At 39.0% G+C, this 24,948-nt stretch overlaps 1 protein-coding gene across 6 annotated transcripts in view; it reads left to right on the top strand.

The window, feature by feature from the left end:
• The window catches only part of TCERG1 (transcription elongation regulator 1), a 33,967-nt gene that overhangs the window by 6,973 nt on the left and 2,046 nt on the right, over positions 1–24,948 (top strand). For 2 of the 6 annotated variants that reach the window (XM_074839061.1, XM_074839064.1), the window contains 16 exons: positions 1,556–1,798; positions 5,690–5,752; positions 7,065–7,265; positions 8,519–8,634; positions 9,752–9,840; positions 10,821–10,981; positions 11,798–11,864; positions 12,940–13,075; positions 14,037–14,126; positions 14,942–15,060; positions 17,123–17,273; positions 21,489–21,653; positions 22,474–22,656; positions 23,171–23,350; positions 24,275–24,358; positions 24,608–24,708. In XM_074839061.1, coding sequence (XP_074695162.1) covers positions 1,556–1,798; positions 5,690–5,752; positions 7,065–7,265; positions 8,519–8,634; positions 9,752–9,840; positions 10,821–10,981; positions 11,798–11,864; positions 12,940–13,075; positions 14,037–14,126; positions 14,942–15,060; positions 17,123–17,273; positions 21,489–21,653; positions 22,474–22,656; positions 23,171–23,350; positions 24,275–24,358; positions 24,608–24,708 — 2,149 coding nt within the window. The remainder of the gene's footprint in view (positions 1–1,555; positions 1,799–5,689; positions 5,753–7,064; positions 7,266–8,518; positions 8,635–9,751; positions 9,841–10,820; positions 10,982–11,797; positions 11,865–12,939; positions 13,076–14,036; positions 14,127–14,941; positions 15,061–17,122; positions 17,274–21,488; positions 21,654–22,473; positions 22,657–23,170; positions 23,351–24,274; positions 24,359–24,607; positions 24,709–24,948) is intronic. The other 4 variants (XM_074839062.1, XM_074839065.1, XM_074839063.1 and 1 more) reach the window with 4 other exon arrangements.

Below are 24,948 nucleotides of genomic sequence, written 5' to 3'. Positions count from 1 at the left end.
GTAACAGGTGAGGCAAGTCAAGCTTGACTCACCATTTAATGCAAACTTTAGAGATCTGTGTGTGAAAGGGAGGTGACCCTCAACTTCTGCTTTCAGTTAACACTGGAGGGAGGACAGATCTTCAGGGTAGCAAATAATTTTGTACCGCTCAAAGCATTTTAGGGCTCTTACTTAATTTGACAGGTAACTTAGTACTGTGTTCAGCTGCCTTGTTGAAATATGGTCTGGTCTAACTATTTTGCTGAGTAACGAGAATCAGGTAGGAGGTGAATGTTAGCTTCTGGCCTAATGCCAGGCTTTGGAGAACTGATCCTGTGTGTGGAATAGCACTTTATGCACCTTCTCTGAAACAAGATTTCCTAATATCGAATCTGTTCCACTTCTATCTGTTCTACCTGCTACACTTTGTCTTTGCTTTCAAGAACTGTTACTGTTGGTGTCTGTGCCTAGGTGATAAAATTCTATCATTTATAATTTTATAACTCTCAAACTTGGCCTGGAAAAAAAAAAAAAGGGACTTCTGGCTGAGCTTCATTCTTGTCTGGTACCTATTTGACTTAGGTCTTAAAACAAATCACATACTGACTGTCTGCTCTGTTTCCCTAAATTTTAGGCAGTGCTAAGAACTTTCACCCTTTCTGAAACACTTAACATCAGATCAAAAAATCTTTATTTAAATGTGCTAGTACTGGTATGTTATTGGGAATGCTTCTGTAGTCGTTAAACACTGAAGAAAATGCACAGTATGCCCATATATAATATGGTCATAAGTTGGTGTGGCTTTTTTGTAGGTTTTTTTCAATTAGTTCATTTTTACAACAGTTCCTCTTCCCCTCCACCAAATTTTACAGTGTAAATTCTCAAGGCTGGTCAATGAGTTGAATCAGTCACGTCTCCAGCTCCTGTTTGCCAGTGCTTTGATACGTAGCACTATTTATTCTGGGTTAAGTGCTGGTTTCAGTCATGTTGCAAGGATTATGGAATTCAATGCTAGTAGTGTATTTTCCCACTGGGAGGCACTGAAGACCAAGAAAGTTCTTGCAGCTTCTGAGCAAAAGTATTTCCTTTTCCTTGCTTATTTACACATGATTTTTTATTGACCTTTTTCCATTCTTGGATTACAACTTAATAACATAGTTTTACAGACTGTTGTCACACACATGCTGCTTGTTAAAAAGCAGAACCTGTGTTCCTTTAGCATAAGAACAACCCTTTTCCCTTTGAAACTCTCTGTAATATTCCCTTTCTGTTTTTCTGAACAGGGATACAGAGTAGAATTTCATTTTGGGCTGTATTTGTCCTTCGATACACCCTTGCTACTGCTATAGAGACTTGTTAGGTGTAAAGAATGGGACAAGGAAAATTTGAACTTGACTTTGTGAATATTTAATGTTACAGAGAAGACAAAGTTTTTTGTCCAAGAGTGTCTTCCTGCTGATTATACCTAAGCATATCTGCTTATATAACGTCTGTTGGGAAACAGAGAGCCAGTATGTTTGCAGCAAATATATTGTAGTGTCTAAGATACAAGGTGTTCTTTGTTTTTTTTTATCAGCACCTACCACACAAGACCAGACCCCGAGTTCGGGTGTTTCAGTTGCCACACCATCAGTCAGTGTTTCAACCTCTGCTCCTTCTGCTACACCTGTGCAGACTGTACCCCAGCCAGTCCCACAGACATTGCCTCCTGCAGTTCCTCATGCAGTACCTCAACCAACTGCAGCAATTCCTGCTTTTCCACCAGTAATGGTACCTCCATTTCGTGTCCCCCTTCCTGGCATGCCTATTCCACTTCCAGGTAAATTGGCAAACTGTAATTGTCTTGTCCGCTACATGTCCATGTTGTCAATTTGTTTGCACTCATGTGTCCACTGTGTACGGAACTTGCCTGAATCCTCTCCACTCAGAGTATTTTTGAAAGAATTCAGGGTTAGCAGACAGACTTTTTAATTAACAAAGAACGTCAATCTTTTTAACCTCTAGTTCTTTGGTGTATATATATTGGAAAAAGCTGCATTTAAACATGTAAACCTTTTCTTTTAGGTGATAGGAAAATTGCACTAAACACTTCTTAATCTCATGGCACTTGTCTATCTTGTCATCCTATTTTAAAAAAAGTGAGCTTCTGGACAGAATCCTTATGTGACTCAGAATATTATAGCACTATATTTTACTAATTGCAATATTGCTATAATTTTTTTTCTACTTGCTTGATTTAGACCTTAAGTCTTGTGCATAAATATTTGTTAGGACGTGTATTATAGCTGAAAGAAATTAAAAGAAAATAACATACTTATGAGCAGGAAAAATGCCCATTCAAATGCATTACCTCTGAATGATGATTGGTGTTTCCAGTTCTCTTGGTTTGCAGCTGTCAGGTGTGATGGGAATGCATTAAAGTGGGGGCCATAATGAAGGTGTTCAAGATGCAAGGGTATTATTCCTGGGCTTTAGATGTAAAGACCATGGAGAAGAAATCTTAGGTGGCAGCCCACTGACTCCTGGGTAAACTATATTTTCTTAAGTTTTTATAAAATATTTAGATACTTAAGGAAGTCATGTTAGGCTGGCAAAATTTTGGACTCAACTGCTGTTTGTAATCGCTGCAGAGGCCCTCCTAGGAGGTCTCTAAAACCACTCCTGGCTTAAATACCATGCTTCAGTTTGCACAGATACAGCTGAGTTCCTCTGCTAGTACAAAAGTAATTAATGTTTTTTCAGTGTGCAGTAGCACTAAATGTATACCAAGAGCTGATGATTTTCTGTTGCAAAGGAAGGTTTGCAATTGCAGACTGGTTACAAGTTAGTTTCTGATTAACATTTACAAAGAAGCAGCTCTGAGCAGCATCCCCCTATTTTTGAGCCTGTACAAGCTGAGTGAGGTGACGTCTTTCCTGAGGTCTTGGAACAATCCAGTACATGTGAAGGGGGGCCTTTGCCTTCCATCAAACTGGCTGGATGACAAGTAATCCTTTAGAACACTTCTTTGAAGGATATAAGCATCAAAGTAGTTAAAACGGGTATTAGTTCTACTAACTACAAGAGAGGACCAACTTTTAGTTACCTCTGCTTTTAGGATAGTCTTCTAAAATAACTGGGCGGAGCAACTTTAATCTGTAATTTGCTCAAAAAGGAAATGGCAGTGTAGTACTCATTGTTTTAAGACAGGAAACAAATACGATGCTGAACATGATAGTCAAGACTGAACAAAAAATGGATAAAGGATAGAGGGAGGATTCTGATGTCTGTATATTTGTGAGGTTTGGAAGAACAATAGAAAGGGTTAAGCCTTCAAGATGGTCAGCTGAATATTCTTACCTGCAATTTCTGACACTGCCAGCAAGGGATCAGTGTAGCGTGGAGGGTCCCTACTGGAGGGTCCCTGCGTGCTTTGAAGGATGTAATCATCTGCTGGGGTGTGACCTGTCAGGTTAAATGTGGGTGGTCAAAGCAGTGGAGAGGAGTGCCAGTGAAAACAGAATCACTGGGATGTGTGCTTGGGTTGGGGTTTTTTGTAAGCTTTCAGTCAAAGTTTTGTGAGTACTGCAATACAGAAGGAAAGACAGAGCAAGAACATCAATCTTCTTCAAGTAATTTTTGAAAATTTTTTTTTTTTTTTTTTCAGAACTTTCCTGGTATCAAGTCTTAGATCTGGCTTCTCCTGTTCTCACAGTGAGATGAGCCTTTTGGGTGGAACCCATAACCGCAGGAGGGGATAGCTAGCAGTGAAGTGTGTGCTTCCACTAATGAGTCAAATTTGTCGTTTTGCCTGATCACAGAATAAAATCAGTTTACTTCTTTCAGCTGATTCTGTCCTGAGTTGGTTGTAATGGTTTATAAACACAGTAGAAGAAAAGGAAACCTTTAAAATATTTTACAGCAACAAGAAACAAAAGAGAAGTCAAAATTACTTCATGGCAGTATATGGTGAATTCAGAACGGCTTATGAAGTTTTAATGTGTAGATGTTTGGGGCTTTCAGCACTAGATACAGCATCGGCCAGATTGCTTTCAGGTTACAGGCAGAGCTGAACAATACTGCTGTCAAGTGATTGCAAAATTAATCTCTGTATTATACTGTAGTAAGACGGAACAATGGAAGAGTTGATTAGTGATATCTCATAATCTCAGATCTTAAAAAGTAAGTCTGCTTTCTCTTAATTCATACATTAAAAGTTAGTTGTGTGTTTGAGAATGAACTTGGCAGAGGAAACAGTTGGGTATTTGCTAAGTCTTATCTGCGCTGCAGTACCTCTAATTTCAGTGATCCCGCAGATGGCATTATTTATACTGACCCAGTTTTAAGACATGCTGTAACTTCCTTAACAAAACGAATTTTCAGATTCATTTTCAAGTACATAACATGAAACAACACCACCCTCCACCCCCCAAAAAAAAAATTTAGACAAACACTTCATTCAGTGCTGTTTGAGTCAATGTTTTTGTGTCTCAATTCATACTTTTTTTTTTATAAAACTAGTTTTGGATTCTTTTACTGAAATTATTAAAGAACATTACAATTCTGTCTTCTCAAAAATAATTTTTAAAATAAATTAGCAATATTTTTGTATGCTTTTCATACTATATCTCTAAACAAGAAAAATCAAAATTACTTTGGTTATAAACACAGGGGTTTAATTTCACTTTGTGCTGGAGGATTTCCAACATCAGGTGATGGAATTGAAACCATTTAAGAGGAAGTTTCTGAAGTATTTCAGTTTCTGAGTGTCCTGACTGGACCAGTGTAGAGAGAACTTCTGTAGTTTCCTTCCATACCCTAAAATGAAGGTTTTTGGAGACGCATTCCCCTTACCCCTGTCCAACTTCCTACTGAATTTAGTGTCTAATTGAAGAGGTTGAGATGCTTTCCTCTTCGTGGCCTTTCTATGTCATTTCTTAATGAGCTGGAGAGCAGAACAGTGCATGATGCTACCTTTTTGAGGGCTAGTTATGCTGCTTTTAGAGCATTTTTCCGCTCGTGACGTTCCTGATAATGAAAAATAAAGAAAATGTTTGCTGCAACTGACCTAGTGCAGCTTTGTGTACCTCTGTTTGCAGCTTCGGTGCTTTTATTTCTTTCCCCCCCACCTTCTTCTGCCTCCAGCCTTTCCGTAATGACCCTCATAACCTCAGCTTTCCCTCTGGGTTGAACTTGGCTTTCACCCTGCTACGCCTCGCTAGTCTGACTAGTTTAAGTCTGCCCTTCTCTTACCACTGCTTTCTAAATGCCGCAGCAGACTGAAAATAGCAAAGACTGTTGGTTTCACTTTGTTGCTGCTCCCTGACGGATCTGTCTGAGCAAAGGCTGTCAGTGGAAAACAGCACCGTTAGTAGAATATTTTCCCGTGGTCCTGCCCTGCAAGAAGAGCCGAGTCCCCCCTTGGATGAACTTAAACCCCTGAGTCTTCATTGAAATACCTTTTTTCTTTTTAATGACATCCCAATAATTTGCTAAACAGCTGATTTAATGTAGGCAGAAACTGTTGCTGCAGCTTAAAATTAGTTTTATGTTTGATCTGGCATAAAATGTTGGAGCAAGAATAATTCACATTTTCTTGCCGGGAGGCTTTCTCTTTGCCAGCTGGAAATGGCATTCCAAATTGTAGCAGGGAATCTGTAGCGTCCAGACCCCCAGTGGTAGCCGACATGCAATGGCAGCTTTCCAACATGCTTGCTTGTCCCTTTTGCAGGTGTAGCAATGATGCAAATAGTCAGCTGCCCGTATGTAAAGACAGTCGCTACCACCAAGACCGGTAATTTTCAAAACCATCTTAGTTCGTTTTGTCTGTAAGTTGGCATGGTAGTGAATGTTGTTGTTTATCTTTTATTTATTTATTTGCTTCCCCAATTGAATGAATATATATACTTTATTTTCAAAACCAGTATAAATGCAAATATCATATTTGGCCAGGAAATAGTTTTCCCACATAACTGTTAGTGTTAGCTTATTTTATACGAAAAATCTAGTACAGTTTTCTGTAATCATTGAGTTCTGTAATAACTGTGAATCTCTTCATGCCCATACTTATTAGTTTCTTGTGTGTGGATTTTTGTTTTTCCTACTTCCACATGTACAGTGACATGATTGTGCTCGCATGTTGGTGTGCGTGTATGTGCGTCTTAGTATAAATTTTCATTTTTCAAATTGTGGATTTAAAAGTCACTTACTGAGAATACGGCAATGTGTAATGTGTGCTTTCCAATATTTAAAAAGATAGATTTTTTTCCATATAAATGTTAAAGGCTCAAAATTACAATCTTGTAATTCTAGTCCTATCCAATTTGTTTTTCTAGAAGTTGTCATTCAAAATACGTTCAGTATGTACCCATTTTGTTGGGATGAGTACAGAAATAATAGGATAACGTAGCATTCTGGCTTTCTTATCTTTGGATATTTACTTGCCATTTTGCTTTAGGATGTGAGTAAAATGTTTTTTCCAATCGGTCTGCAGTGCTAATCAAAACCACCACGCAATCTGAAATCACTTAATTCTCATCAGGTTTTATCCAAGGCTCTGAATTAATGTTAACTTTTTTTAAGTCACGATTTAAGATTTATCAGAGTTCTGCTCTGTATTATATGGCTCAAATTCAAGCCACTGTTGTCTTTTTAAAAGAGCAATAGGAATATCTCTTAAAATGACAGCATAATTAAACAGTGGAGTAGATTTAAAAAAAAATAATTATTTGCTATAGAGATCTAATAAAGACTTTAAAAATAAATAGAGCACTCAATTTTGAAGTATTAAAGCAAATGTCTAAAAGCTAACAAGCTTTGTGCTGTGCAGAGTTACACATTACTCTAATTAAAATAAAAAGCTATCTAATTTGCCTGGTAATATGGGCATTACTGATTGTAAAACACAGGAAGGAAATCTAGTAACAATGCATTGCTTTCCAATTTAACTTTGAAAACAATCTTTATATTTATTTATATAGGTTGATTGTTTGTAAATTAAGTCAGTAAAGTGCTAGGTTTTGGTTCTTACGTACTTCATTGTCACTTACTGTTTTTTATCCTTTTCTTTTTTTCTTCTTTTTTTTCTTTTTTTCTTCTTTCTCCAGGTGTCTTGCCAGGCATGGCCCCTCCCATTGTACCGATGATCCATCCTCAGGTCGCTATTGCCGCTTCACCTGCTACCTTGGCTGGAGCAACAGCAGTCTCTGAGTGGACAGAGTACAAAACAGCAGATGGAAAAACTTACTATTATAACAATAGGACTTTGGAGTCAACGTGGGAAAAACCCCAAGAACTGAAAGAAAAAGGTACTTTCTTTTTTTTAATACAGCTGTATACTAGGCAAAATTGCTTAGTCCATTAATGGTTGTGTTTGAAAATGTGAACGAGAATATTTCTAACCCCTTATCTCCCTTACGAATATTTTGAAATGCTGATTATAAGTATCCGTTTGAGTTGGTCTTGAGTCTGAAAGTTACAGTTTCTTTTGTTTCCCACTGTATTGTAAGAGTATTGGTTCTAGAGTTGCTTCCCAATCCTGTGACACGTGGGTAAATGCGTGTTTCTGCTCCAGTAGAAAGTAAGTACTTTACGCACTCACGTGTTTGAGAGGTTCCCAGTTGCAGAAAGACAGAAAGTGAGGGGAAGATTCAGCTGTTCTAAAGACTGTAACACAGGAAAGAATGAAAATCATTGAGATGCTGCATTTCAGATCTTCAAAAACTAAGTATATAAGCATCTTTGGAATATGAAGAAAAAATAAATTACCTCCCCCTATCCATTTTCCAAAGTCATATTCTGGTCATATTCTGTGACTTGTGTTTATTTGAATCCACATTATATCCATGGGTGGTGTGATACTGGAGGGAAACTGTTCTTGGATCATAAATAAGAAGGGGCAAAAGTCCTGTGGCTTTTATTCAGTTTATAAAGTCTTTTAGAAAAACAAATCCAGTTGAACTCAAATAGTTCTTCCTTTTATGGTCTGCTGAATTTTTTTAGTTACAAGAAATCTTTGTTCAGACAAATTCAGAACACTTACACAGTTAGCTAGTTTAATACCCATCCTTCTAATAATTCAGGTTTAAATAATAGATCTTTTTACTGACGTGAAAACATCGAAGACAGCAAATATCAATTTTTCCAAGTAAAGATTATGCGTTTTATAATTTTTTTTAAGCGGATGCAGAGCAATCCTCAGATGATTCTCCATGAATTTTCTCTGTTGGTTTTTTTATTGTCAATGGCATTTCAAATCTGAAAGTCGTCTTCAGTGTTGCACTGTTGGTTGATATTTTTATTGTTTTTTCAGCTATTTCTGTTGGTACACTTGAGGTAGCTTTTTAGTAGAATAGGCTGCCTTACGGTATTTTGTTTTCCAGTCCCAAGTATATCTTGGTATAGGAGATAATTATGTCTATAAGCAGACACTGTAAAGCCCAAGAAGGACAGAAAGTGGTGAAAATACAATAAAAATAAGTTTTGTTTTGCTGTTGAGCTTAGAAAATCATACTGATCAATTTGTTGGGGTTCTATAATGGAAAATTCTATCTTTATTAAGAAAAAATGGAAGAGAAGATTAAAGAGCCAATTAAAGAACCTACGGAGGAACCTTTACCAATGGAGACAGAAGAAGAAGAGCCAAAAGAAGAGCCTATAAAAGAACTTATAAAGGAGGTAAAAGACCTTGCAACCAAATAGTCAGTATCGCCATTTTGAATCCTACATCCTACAGGTGTGGATGCATCTGTAGACCAGGCATATTGACAGGAGACATGGTTAGTAATTTGAGTTCTTAAATTCCTGGGGTGATTTTGAAAGCCTTCCTTTTTGGACTCATAGCTGCTTTTTTTTTTTTTTTTAACATAAGGAAAAAAGGACATTTAAAAGAAAAATACAGAGTATGCGAGTTAAGAAATTAGTAAGAACATGGAAAAATTAGCTAATTACATAGACATGGTGTTCTCTCACTGATTTTGAGGTGCTCAGAAAAATTAAACTTGTCCTGAATGTTTGAGATCTTTACATTAATAGCTAATAGCTTTTTTCTATTTCTCTTTATTTTGAACAGTTTTGAAACAAAGCTTACAAGTTCTCCATCTGCCATAACTGATGAGTTTAGTCTGTCAGGAACAAATGTCCTAGAAAATGTCTGTAGTGTTTGCATTGCAGAAAACAAAATTAACTAGTTTCTTGCAAGGCATTTTGTCATGCTGAGAAGGCCTAGTTCTTGAAGATGCTAAGGTGTTTGAATAAAAATTAAGGCTTTCATACTGATTTCTGTGAACTTCAACGTAGCTTAGTAAGCAGAAGCGCAGAATTCAGTTGCTGGGTTTTATTACCACTCTACCCTGTTTACTTTTGAAGTAGTTGCTAGTTTGGTTCTTTCTGCTACAGAGGTGGCTGCAGATTTTTGACTGTTCTGTACCCTGTGTTGCACTTACAAGTAAATTAACTTTAAATCAAAATTTCTTTGTGAGAAAGTACACCCTTGCCCCTGTATTCAAGCCTTGATTCAAGGACTTCTGCAAATCTAGGAAGGCATTTAAATAAGGTTTCATTGAAGTCAGAGGTTAAGTAAACACTTAGAGGTTTTCTGAATTGAGATTTCTGAATAGCAGTTACTATAGAAATTTCAGTGCTTCTGTTTTAAGCATGGCTGAAGTGTAATTGTGAGCTGTTTCTTAGCATTGTTTCAAAATACATTTGCTTGCTTTAAACAAGTTAGTTACTTTATAATAAATAATTAGCTAGCTGTCATTGCCTGAGTTCTGTAACTCGCTTTTTCCTCGAGGAGCCAAAAGAGGAAGAAATGACTGAAGAAGAAAAAGCGGCTCAGAAGGCCAAGCCGGTTGCAACCACTCCTATTCCAGGGACCCCCTGGTAGGTAACAGTTTTCCCTACGGTGGGACCGAAACGTCGTTTCCTGTTGCCACTGGGAAGGTTGCTGGGTAGTTAGAACAGTAATAGTGTGTGAAGATCCCGTTCTGGGTATGCTTCTGTCTCAAGGTTGGATTTCTCCAGCCAGCGCTGTTCACGCTGTGCCAGTGCTCGGGTGTTCGGTGGTGTGAGCGCAGCCTTGACTGCAGTCCTGTGAGGTGTGTTACCCGTATAGAGTTCATGTCCTAGCCCCCTTCATCTGCCACTGCTTCCTCCTCATCTGGTATGAAATATTGGCCAAAAAAAAAATTAATCTTGGACTTGTTTTGTCCTTATGCCTTGGGGAACGAATAGGTGCAGCTGCTGGCCAAAACAATCTTTTTTTTTTTTCCACTTGGCATAGATATTCATCAGGTGCCTATGTGTATAATGTCATGATGAGGCTACTCTTGCTGTAATATACATAAATCATCTTTGTGTGTTTGGATGACCAAGGTAAAAATCTTACCGATGGGAAGGAGATACTGATTTTTGCAATCTAGCCATTTTATTAATATTTAAAACTGTCTCCCTTCAAATTACTTCTGCGGTTCTTTCATCCCATCACCTATAAAGTCCTGGAGGGCTCATTAGGTTGCTTTTTCTCATATTTAGTGAGACATTGAAGAGATGAGGTACGTTTATGCCAAAATCTGATTCAGCTGACTAAAACATTTTTCTAGAGAAGAACTGAGTATACTGCAGCTCCTGATAAAAAGCATTCTTAAAATTGCATTTCAAATCTGCTAGCAGAGAAAAGCAATGATTTGGTCTCTCATTGGGACAGTAGGAGTGTCTGGTAGTTGCCCAGTAAGTACGACCTGGATCTGTCTGTGACCGTTCTGTTCCAGGTATATGGAACCGTTCTGTTCTGTGGTAGCAGGTATATGAACGGCTGAGGACAAAGCTAATGCAGGACTTCCCGTCTGACTGTTAATTTCTAGGTGTGTGGTGTGGACTGGTGATGAGCGTGTGTTCTTCTACAACCCTACCACTCGACTTTCTATGTGGGACCGACCAGACGACCTCATTGGAAGAGCTGACGTGGACAAAATTATTCAAGAACCTCCTCACAAAAAAGGGATGGAAGAAGGAAAAAAACTTAGTAAGAGCAATCTTACTGCCGCCTTAAGAAGTCTGAATATAATTTATCACTTATTTGGTGTTGGTTTCTAAAACTAGTAACATTTAAGTAAGTGCAATAAATGTAAAGACATATTGAAGAATGTATGTAACTTTGGAATTTAAGAAGGCTGGTGAGAATGCAGATTTATATAGTCCTTTGGAAAAAAAACAGTCTATTGAAGAAAGTAGATATTAACAGGGTTGACTTTTTTTCTAAATGCCAACAGGCTGAAAAAAACCCCACAGTTTTTACTGACTAAAAAAAGGGACTGTGTTTGTTTTACAAGCAAGAGGAATTTGAGGGCCAGAAAAGATTAATCATAACGTACAAATGGGCTCTCACAGAAGAGGCTTTAACTTAGAGAACATCAGCTGGAAAACAGTTTTGGAAGCAGCTGCCCAGAGCAGGGAACATGCAGGAAGCTGCTGAGATGAGACTTCTTTCTGGCATGAGTTCTAGTAACTGATCCTGGGATGACATGTGGGCTTGGTAGTTGGAGGAGGGCAAAGTGCAAGTAGGTGATCAGGAGATCCAAATGTGCTTCATTAGACTGTTTGGCCTGAGGTTATTTCCCTAGAAATAAGTGGTCAGTGTCTGTCAGTTTAAATCCCAAGCTGGCCACGAGTCCGTTAGTCGTGCCACCACATTCCACAGCGACTGCAAGCTGTATGTCCTCCTTTGTCAGGATACGTTATCGCTGTGTGCCCTGTCCTCTGTCCTTGCACAAGGCTTCATTTGTAAATCACAAACTTTTCATAAATATAAAATCTAAAGTATTATTGAAATCTGTTACAGTTAGAGAAGAGCATGAATCTACAGAGGAAGCAAATGAAGATGAGCCTATTAAAATCAAAAAGCGCAAGTAAGTTTGCTTTTTCAATACTTAATGGTCTGTGTAGATAAAATAACTAAAGTTTTTCATCTGAGCAGTGTGTGTACTGTTGTATTCAGCAGAGTAGAGCAGTGATAGGATCGGTGAACACAATCATCAACTTTCTGCTATTTTACTTTAGCAGCTCAAGTATTTTATGTTTCTCTGAGATAGCTGAAATTCATGTATAGAGGAAATAGCATCTCCTTTGGAAATCATTCAAAATGGAAATAAATGGTACAAGTTGGTGAATGCAAGGAATATTTTGAGTGCGGTTTAATAACTTGCTTCTGTTGCTTGTTTATCTAGCTTGTTAATTTCTGTGCACAAGATTTTGTTGCCAAAAAATCCAGCCATCCAGATTGTCATAGTGATGACTCTGTTTTCACTCTTTTGTAAAGGTTTAAGAGTTCTGTTTAGGTCTTTTGGTCTGTTTTGCCTGTTGGAAGGGATACATGTCACTTTGCTCTGAGTTACCTACACACACTGTTCTAAAAGTAGTTTTACCATTTTATTTGTTATTGTGTACTCTTAGGGATGATGATAAAGTTGTTTGCAATTAGAGCTTTGAGTTTGGGACGAAGTGTGTTTGCTCGTAGTAAACGTAAATCAACAAGGAGCACACTTTTTTCCAAAATGCTTTGATGGGTGGATGTATCACTTGTGTTACAGCATCTTCTGTTGTGGTGATTGTGAGGTGTTCTCCGTTTGAACTAACTCCCTCAGCCGTAGCCTTTCACAGGGCTTCGTGCTCTTGAACAGAAGGTCAGAAAATTTGTGCAGTTAATGTAATATCTGTTGCACATCTGGCGAGACCATTGAACACAACCAGATGTGCTAACTTACTGGAGTCGTGTTGGCACTGAGGTTACTGAGAACACCTTGGGTCTTGAGCTCTTCCAGGGTGGAAGCATCCATACCCAAGTCTCAGAGAAGGGCTTTCATGATGTGTAAGCCTGCGCTTCTGAAGTACTCTGTTACATCCATTCTGGCCTCGTGAAGTTCAATTTCTAACCTACAGCGTTGACATACTACTTCTAAAATTATACTGTATAATTTTTTTCAGGAAAGATGATAACAAAGATATTGATTCAGAGAAGGAGGCTGCTATGGAAGCTGAAATTAAAGCCGCCCGAGAGAGAGCCATTGTCCCTCTGGAGGCTCGGATGAAGCAATTCAAGGACATGCTTCTAGAAAGAGGGGTCAGAAATCTGTGTGTGTGAGAAGGGGAGAGAGGGAGGGGGAGGTTCAGGCAGAGGTCTCGGTTCTTAGCAAATTCAGAACCTGTGGTGCTTTATGGAAGGAAAACAATCTCATCCTTCCTCTGATTAGTGGATGCATTTGGTACAAGACTCCATGTTTCGAAGAATGTTACGATTACAGCAAAATTTTGATTTCTAAGTAACTGAAATTGAACAGTATCAGGACAGTTTGGGGTTTTTTTAAGCTTTTTTCCAAGTTAATTATGTAATTGAAAGCTGCCATTGAAAATAAATAGGACACACAAACTGGACACATTCTTAATGTTTTTGGAAATGTTCCTACATGAGAAAAGCAGTAAGTTCCACTGTGGTCCCTACACTCTTACCCTTAAATGGGAGAATTTTTGCTTTTAGTGAACTAAATTTGAAATCTGCTTGATACAAATCAGTTTTGATAAATAAATTACTCTATTAGAATATAACTTTATATAGTAACTTTAAAAAATGGAAGTGGTTCCAGCTGCCTATGCAGCTTTCCTTTAGCTTCAATAACTGGATTTTACGGGGAGGTTTTAGTAAAGCTTGTTTAAGATGACCTTGAATGTGTTTAAATCAATCTCTTCTGTAGCAGAACTGTCTGCACTCATAACACTTAGAAAAGGTATAGAGGACATGGGATGTGAGAGCACAGGATCTCGAGGCTTCCTTCTGATGTACTTTTTTGTAATGCCACACAGTAGTAGTAATTAAGCATGTGTTATTATTTAGAAGTTTTCAGAGCCAATTAGTGTTGAAACTTGCTATGACAGCTTCTATCATCCATTAGTGATGAATACTTCAGGATGAGCTTGTTTCTCTCTTTTCATCAGATGTACAGTTTTGCTTGAAAACAATGGGACAACCAATGTATATTTGGGAAACTTAACCATTAGTTAAAATCTGACTTTTTTTTTAATTAAAGGTCTCTGCTTTTTCAACATGGGAGAAAGAGCTACACAAGATAGTTTTTGATCCTCGTTACTTACTTCTCAACCCGAAAGAAAGAAAACAGGTAAAAGAGAAGTCAAATTCACTCCCCATCCAGCGACTACAGGCTCTGTCCAAATCCTCAGTCTGCCGGTTTTGTTCCTGCTAACCTTCCACACTAATCAATATTGGAAGGGATTTTTGTTATGATTAGGGTTTGTCTGGAAATGGAAGAAGCCAGCAAGGAAAGAAGTGACTTGATAGGTTTTATTTTTCCTGTGGTTGGAAGATCTAATATTTTAACCCAGTGAAAGTTGCATGCATACAGAGAGCTCCCAAAACCCGAACAAAATGGTGAGAATTGTCAGTATCTCTTCAAAATATTTGCGTAATGAATAGCCTATCTATTTATTAAAGAAAAAAAAGTGGTTGGGGGAAAAACCAAAGCACGTTTTTATTGTTAAGCAGGTTCTCACTCCAGAAGCTTTTCTTCAAATGGTTGTAGGGAAATGGAAAACTTCAAGAATACAGGAAGTGTCTGCTGTCTGAAACGTATGACCCAGAAAAATGTTAACGTAACGTGAATGCGTAAGAAACTTCTTCACAGGTCTCAGATCACATGTTTAGATACGGTTACACTACGTGTTCATCAGATTGGAGTAGTTTGCATATTCAAATACAAAGAGTATTTACTCTTTGTATTTATACAAGTATATCTACAAACCCTTCTTTCTACCTCGTCTATGTTGGTTCTGTGGTGAGAGGAAAGGAAACAGGAGAAAGGGAAAGAAATGTGATTTTTTTTTTTTTTTTTTTTTTTTTTTTTTCTCCTCCCTCTTGCCTAGAGCTTATGTGCCTTCAGGTTTGTGTGTTTTATGTCGGTGACTGGTGTTTCTGTAGGTATTTGATCAGTATGTGAAAACCCGAGCAGAAGAAGAGCGCAAGGAGAAGAAAAACAAAATAATGCAGGCCAAGGAGGATTTCAAGAAAATGATGGAAGAAGCAAAGATTAATCCAAGGTAGGAGCTTCTTGTTCGTATGCATAAGCTCTATTAGAACGGAGTATGTTGGGTGGTGTTAGGTAGGTTAATCTCTTTCAAAATGGGCAAAGAGGAGAAAAATCAGACACTGTTGAAATCTTCTTTTGCCTGCTTGTATTCACCTAACCGGTGAAATAGTAGAACTTGAGATTTATAATGATTTGCATATTTTAAGTTGTTTTGAAGAGCTCCCCAGCATGCTGACCGGATTGTGAGAAAGGCCTCGTGACCCACCACAAGTTTTCTTGAATAACCCTGTTTCTTCTTAAGAATATTAGTAGTTTCTGAGAAGTACTAGACAGGTTTCTTCAGTTTGGAGGGGGCTGAAGGGATGTCTTCCTGGTTACAAAGTATGTTAATGATAATAGGACAGAATATTCTGGCTGCTTTAATATAGAAATTATTACATACCCCTCATATTCAGACCTGCTTGCAGTGATAATAGCAAGGTGGTGACAGTGAATGTAGTAGCATTCAAGATCTTACTAGAATTGTTTGTTTCGCAGCTTTCTGACATAGAGTTCATGAAATATGTCACCAGATGAGCTCTAAAGTGTTCTCTTTCAGCATCTCTTGGGTTATCTGGCATTAATTCTTTTACAGTGAAATAACTCATTTGTTTCACTTCAGCTTAATTTTTTTCAGTGTCACGCTTTGGAAATCTGGTGGAAGCCAGGGTTATGTTCACTTTAAATTACTTCAAGTCTGATTAATAACTCTTATTTAAAACACCTGCCTGCTCATTTAATAAGGGTAGCAGTTTCGACAGTAGTGGGCTGGGAAGAATGGAGGCATGGAAATGTTTTAAGAGAAAGTTCATCAGTAGTAAGTTTAACATACAGTTCAGAGATTAACGTAGACTATTGTGTTAACTTGAGTGTCCTCAGCTTCCAAGATATCTCCGATGTGTCATATTGGGATTGACTCTTACCTGGTTATGGGTTGGGGTGGGAAAGAGAGTTCCAGTTGAAATACTGTCTTGTTTAATCTTATCCTTTGTCTTCTGGTTTCAGTGTTTGTCTAAAGGTATTGCTGTACTTCTGTGAGTGCCAGACTGGTTTTTTATCATCTATCTCAGTCCAACATGCTCAAGAGTTTGTGTTCCACTTCACTTAAAACAGCTCTTGTTCTTCAATATAGCTGTACATTCACTTTCTAATCTTTTTGAATAAGCTACCAAATTCTCTTCTTGTTTCAATTTACCCTACAGCAACAGTAGGCTGGATTTTCCAAGTCTAATTATTTCCATGCTGTGATGAAAACATTCGTATGATTATAAGTGTCTCACGTATTCTTGGGGCCAGATTTGCATCAGAGCTTGGAAAAAGCACAGTAGTGGTTTTTTTCGAGGTAAGTGGCAGTACTATATCTACTGCACAGATTGGAATCTGGCCCTGGAGGTGAGAGAACAGTCAGGGAAGTGCTGTGGGGATGATGGGTTGAAAGCCCAGGATTGCTGCCTCTGCCCATAGTGTTGAAAATATTTGCAACTCCGAGTGTTTTAAGACTAGGCTATGCAGTGTTCACGGTAGGAGGAAAAACTGATTCAGCCAGTGTTCTGTTGTGACTAATACCAAAAGATTATTTTCCTGGTGAACTCTTAGCATGGTTTGGCTGCAAGTAAGTGCACGTAAAATCTTCGGTTTCACAGCTGTGAAATACCTGGACAGACTGGTGGCTGAACCGCTAACCCACAAAAAAGAAGACTTTTGTAGACAACTGAGGTTTTTAATTTCTTCTTCTTGGTTGCATTGTAATCTCTCTTCCTACACCTGCACTTTCTGCAGGTAGCTGTATTCAAACCAACCAACCAACCCCTGTAAGTCTCTAACAGTACCTTTCATGTGTGTGCCTAAACCTGACTCCTTTCTATATAGTACATTGATCAAGCATCTCTGTAGTGAGACCATAGGATGTTGCCTTTTTTTTTTTTTAAATTGTGCTCTGGCATGTATTCTAGCAGAAGAGATTTTTCTCTGCTGAACCTGCTTCCCAGCAAAGACAGCTCTGCCAAATGAGTTCACTTGCCATTTTGTTGCAGAACTACTTTTAGTGAATTTGCAGCCAAGCATGCTAAAGACTCGAGATTCAAGGCAATTGAAAAGATGAAAGATCGAGAGGCCTTGTTTAATGAGTTTATCACAGCGGCAAGAAAGAAGGAAAAAGAAGATTCGAAGACCAGAGGCGAGAAGGTAAGGTGACTTTTTTCGTTCCAGCAGCGTGAATGGCGTGAGCGTGAGTGCGATGGGACAAAGGCAGTGCTTGGTTTCCAGTGAGCCTTCTCTGAGGCACCGTCCTGCTCTTTCCAGAGAGGTTTGACAGTGTAAACACTTCACGGATGTCCCTTTGGTCTTTCTGAACTAACTATTTTGAGTTTGCAGGTGTACTGACTTTTAGAGTGCATAGACTTGAACTTTTGTGAAGCTGAGTTTACTTAAATAATCACACTTTTTTTGTTGTTTATCTAAGCAAGTAACATTCTGTTATTAACTGGAATAATGGCTGATTTTTATTTTATTTTTTTGAAGTTATATTATCCTGAAGCATTAAAAGGAAAAGGATTCTTGCCCCGTTTGGCTGGAAGCCCCAGAACTCTGTTCTCTCAGTGGAGGCAGTAAGAACTTGAAATTCTCTATAGGATGCTCCGTTTAAATTTCAAACAGCTTCCATATCTTCTCTTTCCATCTAAAAGCTAGCACTTCAGTGACTTTTTAATCTTTCAGTAAATATATCTTATGTATAAACTGCTGCTTATTAGAATTAAAGGTCAACTATTAAAGATTAATGAATTCCAAATGTCATTTGACCATACTGTCAATAGCGGGGAGCAGGCTTTCACCACTGGGCAAGCAGGCTGCTGTGGAGGTGGCATCAAATATTATCATTGAAATATGCAGCCACTTACTGAAATGTCCCTGTGTGTTGTGCGAATGGAGAAGATAACCTCTAAAGCCTAATCATTTTTGACATTTTAAAGTCTGCAATATTTAGTTTGTAGTATAAAGTTACTGCAAATTTCACCTACTAAGAATGCTTACAAAAGAGAAAAATCTGATTAACAGGTTAGATTTGGGGACAGTTTGTTATGCAGTAAGTTTTGCATAGTTTAATCTAGGTGCTCTGGTCTAATTTGATTCTGTGCTCAATTTTTTCAAATGTTGACTTATTGCTGATATTCTCAATAAATGATTGTGCTTTCAGAGGAGAACTAATGTAGTTCAAAACTAGACTTTTACATACTGCATTTTGATTATGAATATGGAATTTTAAAGCATTCTTGCAGCTTATTAGTGCAGTTGAAGACTAAAAAAAAAAGTAAATATTTGTTTTGTTATTGCATGATTGTTCTAAAGTTGAAAAGTTAAAAGAAGAGAGATTGTGTTTGTTTGCTTTTGAAATAATGTTTTTTCTCCGAAAGCCTTTTGTAACCATTTTATGTATTCTGTTTTATAACAAGTGGATAGACTTTACAGTTATGTGCTGTGCGGCCTGTCAATCAGTTCAGTCTGACAGCTGTCAATCACTGACACGCAAATATTATGGGATTCCCTAGTGAGGAAAGAATTGGTATCTCTGTGTGGTGACTTTAGCCTCCCGCAGTTCCGGTACTTTACATTTTTTTAGTTTTTTTCCTTGTGAAGTGATGAGAGTTGTACCTGCAATGTGTTAACTGCCAAAAAAAAAAAAAAAAAAAAAGACTTCTAAATACACCTGAAATATTTTCAGTCTTATTTTCCTTTGATTTTGAAAGTGCTTAAAACATAAAAGAAAATTTAAGGCATTTAACTTGAAGCTTTCTCAGTCTGTTTTAAAAAGTCCAAAATCTTTATTTAAGGATTATCAACTTTACAGAAATCTTTAACGTAAGGGTTTTAAATTCTATAATGTGTTGATTTTACTTCGTTGAGTTACAGAGTATTGGATGGTGATGGAGCAGCCAGCTTCTCAGATGGTTGTTTTTATTCGTGTGGCTAATTTCAGTGGGTAAACACAATGCTAATGCTGCTGGGATGGCAGGCATGGGTTTGAGGATATGGGGAAGGGGCTGTGAGCCGGTACCGCTGACCGAGCTGCTCCCCTCCGTCCCAGGACACGGCCTTGTTCCGTGTCCTCCTGACGTGCCGAGAGGTCCAGCTGCAAACGCCCTGCAGGCAGCGGGCCCCGCCACCTGCCCCACAGTAAGATCTCCCAACAGCTTCCTTGAGTAATACCCCACGTAGTCGGGCTACCTGTGAGTTTAGTGTATCTATACGCAGTAACAACACGGAGCTATGATCCAGAGAGATTACTCCTTGGAGAGATGTCTTTGCCCCAGTTTTTTGAGAAGTTTTGGCCTTTTTTTAAAATTGAAACCCCAGTTGCAATACTTGTGCTCTATACATTGCAGATGACCGCAGTTAAACCTGCGCTTTAAGAGCGTTGAGGGTCTGGAGAACTCGCTGTTCTCGGGAGGGAATTGGCTGCACCCTCCGGATCCCTGCCTGGGCGGTGGCTGGCGAGGCCGCGGCCGGCCCAGCTCCGTCTGTCCGGCGGCGAGCGAGCGCCTGGCTCCTGCGGGAGCGAGGGGGCTGCTGGCGGCTCCGCTGTGAGCCAGAACGTTTGACAGTAACACCATGGAAGCATCTTCCCGCAGGCTGGGGGGGTCCTCGGGTTGGTTTTGTGTCGCAGCTGGTGCCACGGTGCTTCCAGCAGCGCTGCGGGCGGGCAGTTCCCATCCGGTGCCACATACAGACGTAGGTGAGTGTGCAGGGCGCTGCCGCTGAAGCGCGGCGATACCCTTACTTTATAGACTTCTGTAGTAACGTCTGGGAATTGTTTGGTTTTTAACAAATATTTCTAATGCCATGGCTTAGAAAGCTTCATATTTTTGATACTGCATGCATGTTTTAAGATGTTTTGAAACAACATTCTTAATTTTACAATGAGTAAACGGTTTGCTTAGCATTTTGTTCAGCTACTTTAAGAAAGTGATAGTGCTGTAGATGTAGAGCAACTTCCCACTGGCACTAACCAGTTGTTTTCTAATCTTTGTTTACTATCTTAATCTCTCTGTTGAGATAGTAAAGCAAAAAAGCCTATAAAGCCTTTATGTTTATATGTTAATATTGTGAAGAACTAAAATTGTCGGTGGGCAAGCCTGCAGAATGTTGGTTCTGATCTTCATTTCATTCTTGCATTCTGTAACGAAACACATTTTTAGAGAATTGGGCTGTGACAGTTCTCTGGCAAGCCAGAGCTTGTTCGCCCGTCGCTCTGCTCGCTTCCCTTATGAACCTCAGTGGTTCGGAGCTAAACTGCTTTTGGTGGGTTTCTTTTTTTTAAAGGTGTGAGAAGTACCAAAGAGTGAATGGCCAGCCCTTCTCCTAGTTGTGTTTTGGTTTTTAATTAATGCGCCATAAAGACGGGGTTTGCTTTGCGGACCCGCGGGTGTGGGTGCTGTGAAGGCAGCACGCTTCGCCTGGCGCCTGGAGTCCCTGCAGCCCTTCCCCGGCACCGGCCCCTCGCCTCCCTGCTCCCGAGAGACGGAGGCTTACGTGCCAAACCAGACTTCCAAGGAAATGACAAGGAGACAATACCTAGGACCTAAAGTGCAGCAGGAACAGGGAGATCACCTACCCCAGAAAAAAGAGATGTAGTAAAGGCACAGTAGTCGCTCTTGCAACTGCTGGTTCTGGGAGTCTGGATGAAAAGATGTTGCTAGTTGTCTCGAGATGAAAAACCAAATATGATTGATCCTCTGCCAGCCCTTTGCAGTGGCTGTGATGGACAGAGTGCTGTCATGCCATTTCTCATTGAAAAAGTAGACTAAAACATCTCCTTAAACTTTTTGTATATATGTGCATATCCATCTTAAGTGTAATTTACTTAATTACCATATGTGGATAATTCTTGATTGGTTAGATCCATCTTAAGACACTGCTCTCTATCAGCAGGTCCAAGTATTCGTACACTTGGAGGATGAATCCATAAATACTTGATTTGTCCAGAGCCTTGTTTAAAACTGCATAGCTTCTCTAGTATTAATATGCAAAATGCTATAATGTAGAATCTGTAACTTGTTACTTTGAGAGAGAGAGAGATATAAAAGCTAAAAAAAAACCACCTTAAATTGGAGTAAAATAATAAAAGCTGTACTGGTGAACCATTCTTTAGTTCATCTTAGATGTAGCAGATCTTCTTTGCTTAGCTCCTTTGCTTTAGCAAAGTTGTCCCAAGGGGAAGTGAGTTTCAGATGCGGTTATGTCTAAATTCAGAGTTTTAGTGATTTCTCTAAATTGTGATGGTATGTAATATTAATATACTTCCCTCTGTTGGAGGTAAGTTGACTCCTTTTTTCTAAGAGCAAACTGTTGGGTATCGAAGTATCTTTCTCAAGTACTGTCTTTCTGTTTCTGTCTGTAAAACAGATCAAAATGGACTTCTTTGAGCTACTGGCTAATCACCACCTGGACAGTCAGTCTCGCTGGAGCAAAGTGAAGGACAAAGTAGAGACTGACCCCCGTTACAAAGCAGTAGATAGCTCTTCACAGAGGGAAGACCTTTTCAAACAGTACATAGAAAAAATAGCTAAGGTACGCACGGGGAGGTCTGACTTTGGATGTTCTGCGGGTCCCGTTCTGTTAGTGTGTGAGGTAACTAACCAGAAGATAAACTAGTATGTGCTTTAGTTCTGTACTAAAGAGAACTCTACCCCACGGTTATTTGTAGAAGTACCCCAGAACAACAGCTTGAAGCTTCGAAGTACTGTCCCTGGTGGTGCTGCAGAGGGTCTGGTACACGTATGCGCACACAGCGCACGTGGGAGAATTCATCCCGCAGAGCGAGAAAGGCAGAGACTCCTGCAAAGCCATTGGTTGTGAAAATGGCTGTAAAACTTCAGAAAATACAGACACCACGTTGGTTGCTTCCTACCAAGATGGGCAGAGTTTCCTTTGCTGTGACTTTTTTGTATTTATTTGTGCTTCCTTCAGGAATGTAGATGGTTCATATGCAGTTCCTTTGCTGGTTTTTCTCTCTTAATCTGATACTCATACCTTTCTCTTCCAGGCAATAAACAGTTGAGAATGTAAAACTGGGCTAACAAGCAGTGATACCGCTCTACCCCTGCCCCCCGTTACTCAGAGTTTGTCACTACACGAGACACATGCTCCTGAGAATAGTTGTTCCATGATCAGTGTTGTGACCAAACTTCTTTCCCCCACGTAAACCCTGTAATGCTTCAACATAGCTGTTGAAGCAAAATTTTGTAATCTATCGATCTCAGATCACTTAGAAATATTTTGTTCCAAGATGCCTTTAGTTTGATAGCCCTTTAATTTACTTACCTGTCTAATGACAATGTGAGAGGTGTTGTATTGTTTTTGTTGAGGAGAATTTGTTATCGCATTTCAGAATTTAGATTCTGAAAAAGAAAAGGAGCTGGAAAGACAAGCCCGCATCGAGGCAAGCTTGCGTGAACGAGAAAGGGAAGTGCAGAAAGCTCGTTCAGAGCAAACCAAGGAAATCGATAGAGAACGCGAGCAGCACAAACGGGAGGAGGCCATACAGAACTTCAAGGCGCTTCTGTCTGACATGGTGAGATATGGACAGGCCTGCTCAGCTTCTCACTGCATTCTTTTTGTAATGGTTGCACTAGGTGAAAGCTTTTTGCTGTTTGTAGTTAAGTTTATATAGAAATAGAATCCTGTTGTCTTCTCCCCACTGCCCTCCTCTCGCCGTTGGTTGGAAGAGAATGCTTTGGTTTAGGGTTGATCTTCTGGCAGCTCTGAGGCTTACGGCTAAGACAGTACGTTCTGCAGCAGGGAGGAGGGTGCTGGATTTTTCTTTTTGAGAGAATACGCAGCCAGGTCAGGGGGGTATCTCCATCTGCATTTGAACTGATGCAGAGTAGTCCCTTCTGCCACTGCCTGTTCAGTATTTGTGGGGAAGCTACTACAGTCTCTTACTTATAAGCTGTTTTGTTGGGTTTTTTAATCTTTAATTTGAACCTTAACTTAAAACAAGAGAAATAAAAACCTAAGTAGTGTATAAGAAATACCAACAAACTGTAGAAAAAATGGTTTAAAAAAATTGTCATCTTCTGGCTCAGGTGCGTTCTTCAGATGTGTCGTGGTCTGATACCAGAAGGACTTTACGCAAAGATCATCGATGGGAATCTGGCTCCTTGCTAGAAAGAGAAGAGAAAGAGAAGCTCTTTAATGAACATATTGAAGCACTTACCAAAAAGAAGAGGGAACACTTTAGGCAACTTCTGGATGAAACCTCAGCGGTAAGAGCTGCGTGTATTCAAACTTCAGATCTCTGCCAGCCTGTTGTGTGTGACAGGAAACCAGAAGATAAATCAATCTGATTTGTTTGGTTTTATTTCCAGGGCCCCTTTGCTTCACCGCTACCTTTTTCTTCTTCATAACGAAATTTGTGCATTACGTTTCCTTACCTGTTTATCTGGAGCGTTAGTTTGGTCTAACGTACAGTTCATTGGCACTTAAACTTCTAACCAGTGATCTTTTTATCTCCTGCAGGATGTCACGTTTCTTCAACCCTGAGTTATTTGATACTCTTTACTATTTGGCGTCTTGCTCTTTCAGATGCCCAGGGTGTTTGTCTTAATGAGTATCAGTGCATAACCTTACCGGGTTCATCTCTTGTGATGTTCTCCTGCTTTATCTTGTGCTACTGAACCTGGGCTTGTATTCTGTGTAGTGCTGTGGCCACGCAGCACCTTTTCTGTGCCTTGTGGGGTGTTAGTGAGTCTTGCTCTTTTTTAGTTATGCGCCAACTTGAGTCAACTTTCTTTTAACCTGAAAGTTTTCCCTCATTTTGTAATGTGTTAGTTAAAAGTGCTTAGAACATCAGGCAGATTTTTAGTGTGATAGAATAAGATGACAGGTAGGTAACTCTGAAGCAAGCAGTGCGTTCACATACGTAATATGTACTAGAAAGAGACTTTGGGATGTAAACTGTGAGGACTTGGATCTGAAAATGCCATCTCAAAATACTAAAGAAAAATAAATATATAAAATCAACTAATTAAAAATACGTATGTACTATAATCAAAACCCAACACTTAAAAATACAGCAACAACTTTCAGTGGATTTGGGAGATATTTAAAAGCTTTAGATGTAGTAGTATTTACATTCTGTATTCTTATAATATTTCTTTTAATTTAACTATTTTTGCTTCTTTTGAAAGATAACTTTAACATCAACATGGAAAGAAGTGAAAAAAATCATTAAAGAAGATCCAAGGTGCATTAAATTTTCTTCGAGTGACAGGGTAAGCGGTTTGCGTCACTGTTGCTGACTTTCAGTTTAGTGCAGGATACAGACAAAATTAGTTAATGGCTGCTGGAGTGGTTTCTGCTTTATATGAACGGGAGTCATATTGTTTAAGATTTTTTTTTAAATTAAAAGTGTAAAATATAAGGAAAAACATAATTAAAGTGTAATTACTGCTTACGTTCAGTATGTTGCATGAAGTCCTCAGCCTGCATTCAGTGTTTCAAGCTTACCTCTTTCCTTTCAGAAAAAACAAAGGGAGTTTGAAGAATACATTAGAGACAAATACATTACTGCCAAAGCTGACTTCCGAACGCTATTGAAAGAGACCAAATTTATAACGTACAGGTGTGTAGCATGATGTCAGCAATGGACTAACCTTTTTATTGCTCTTTTCTATATAAGTGGCAACAAACTGATGTCGGGTTTTGCCAGGAGTTTGCTCCTAGCTAAGTTGATGTTGAAGTTACACTTTTACAACCTTTCATATCCTGTTAAAAAAAAAAAAAGTCTGCCGCAGCTCGAGACCTCTTTTTGCTTTATTTTGACACTTCTGCTGCTGACTAACAAGCAGTGCAAGTCAAACCA

The sequence above is a fragment of the Strix aluco genome, chromosome 13 (assembly GCF_031877795.1).
Source record: "Strix aluco isolate bStrAlu1 chromosome 13, bStrAlu1.hap1, whole genome shotgun sequence".
In the NCBI taxonomy this organism is placed as follows: Eukaryota; Metazoa; Chordata; class Aves; order Strigiformes; family Strigidae; genus Strix; species Strix aluco.
The sequence above is the reverse complement of the archived record's forward strand: the minus strand, read 5'-3'. Positions and strand labels throughout refer to the sequence as shown.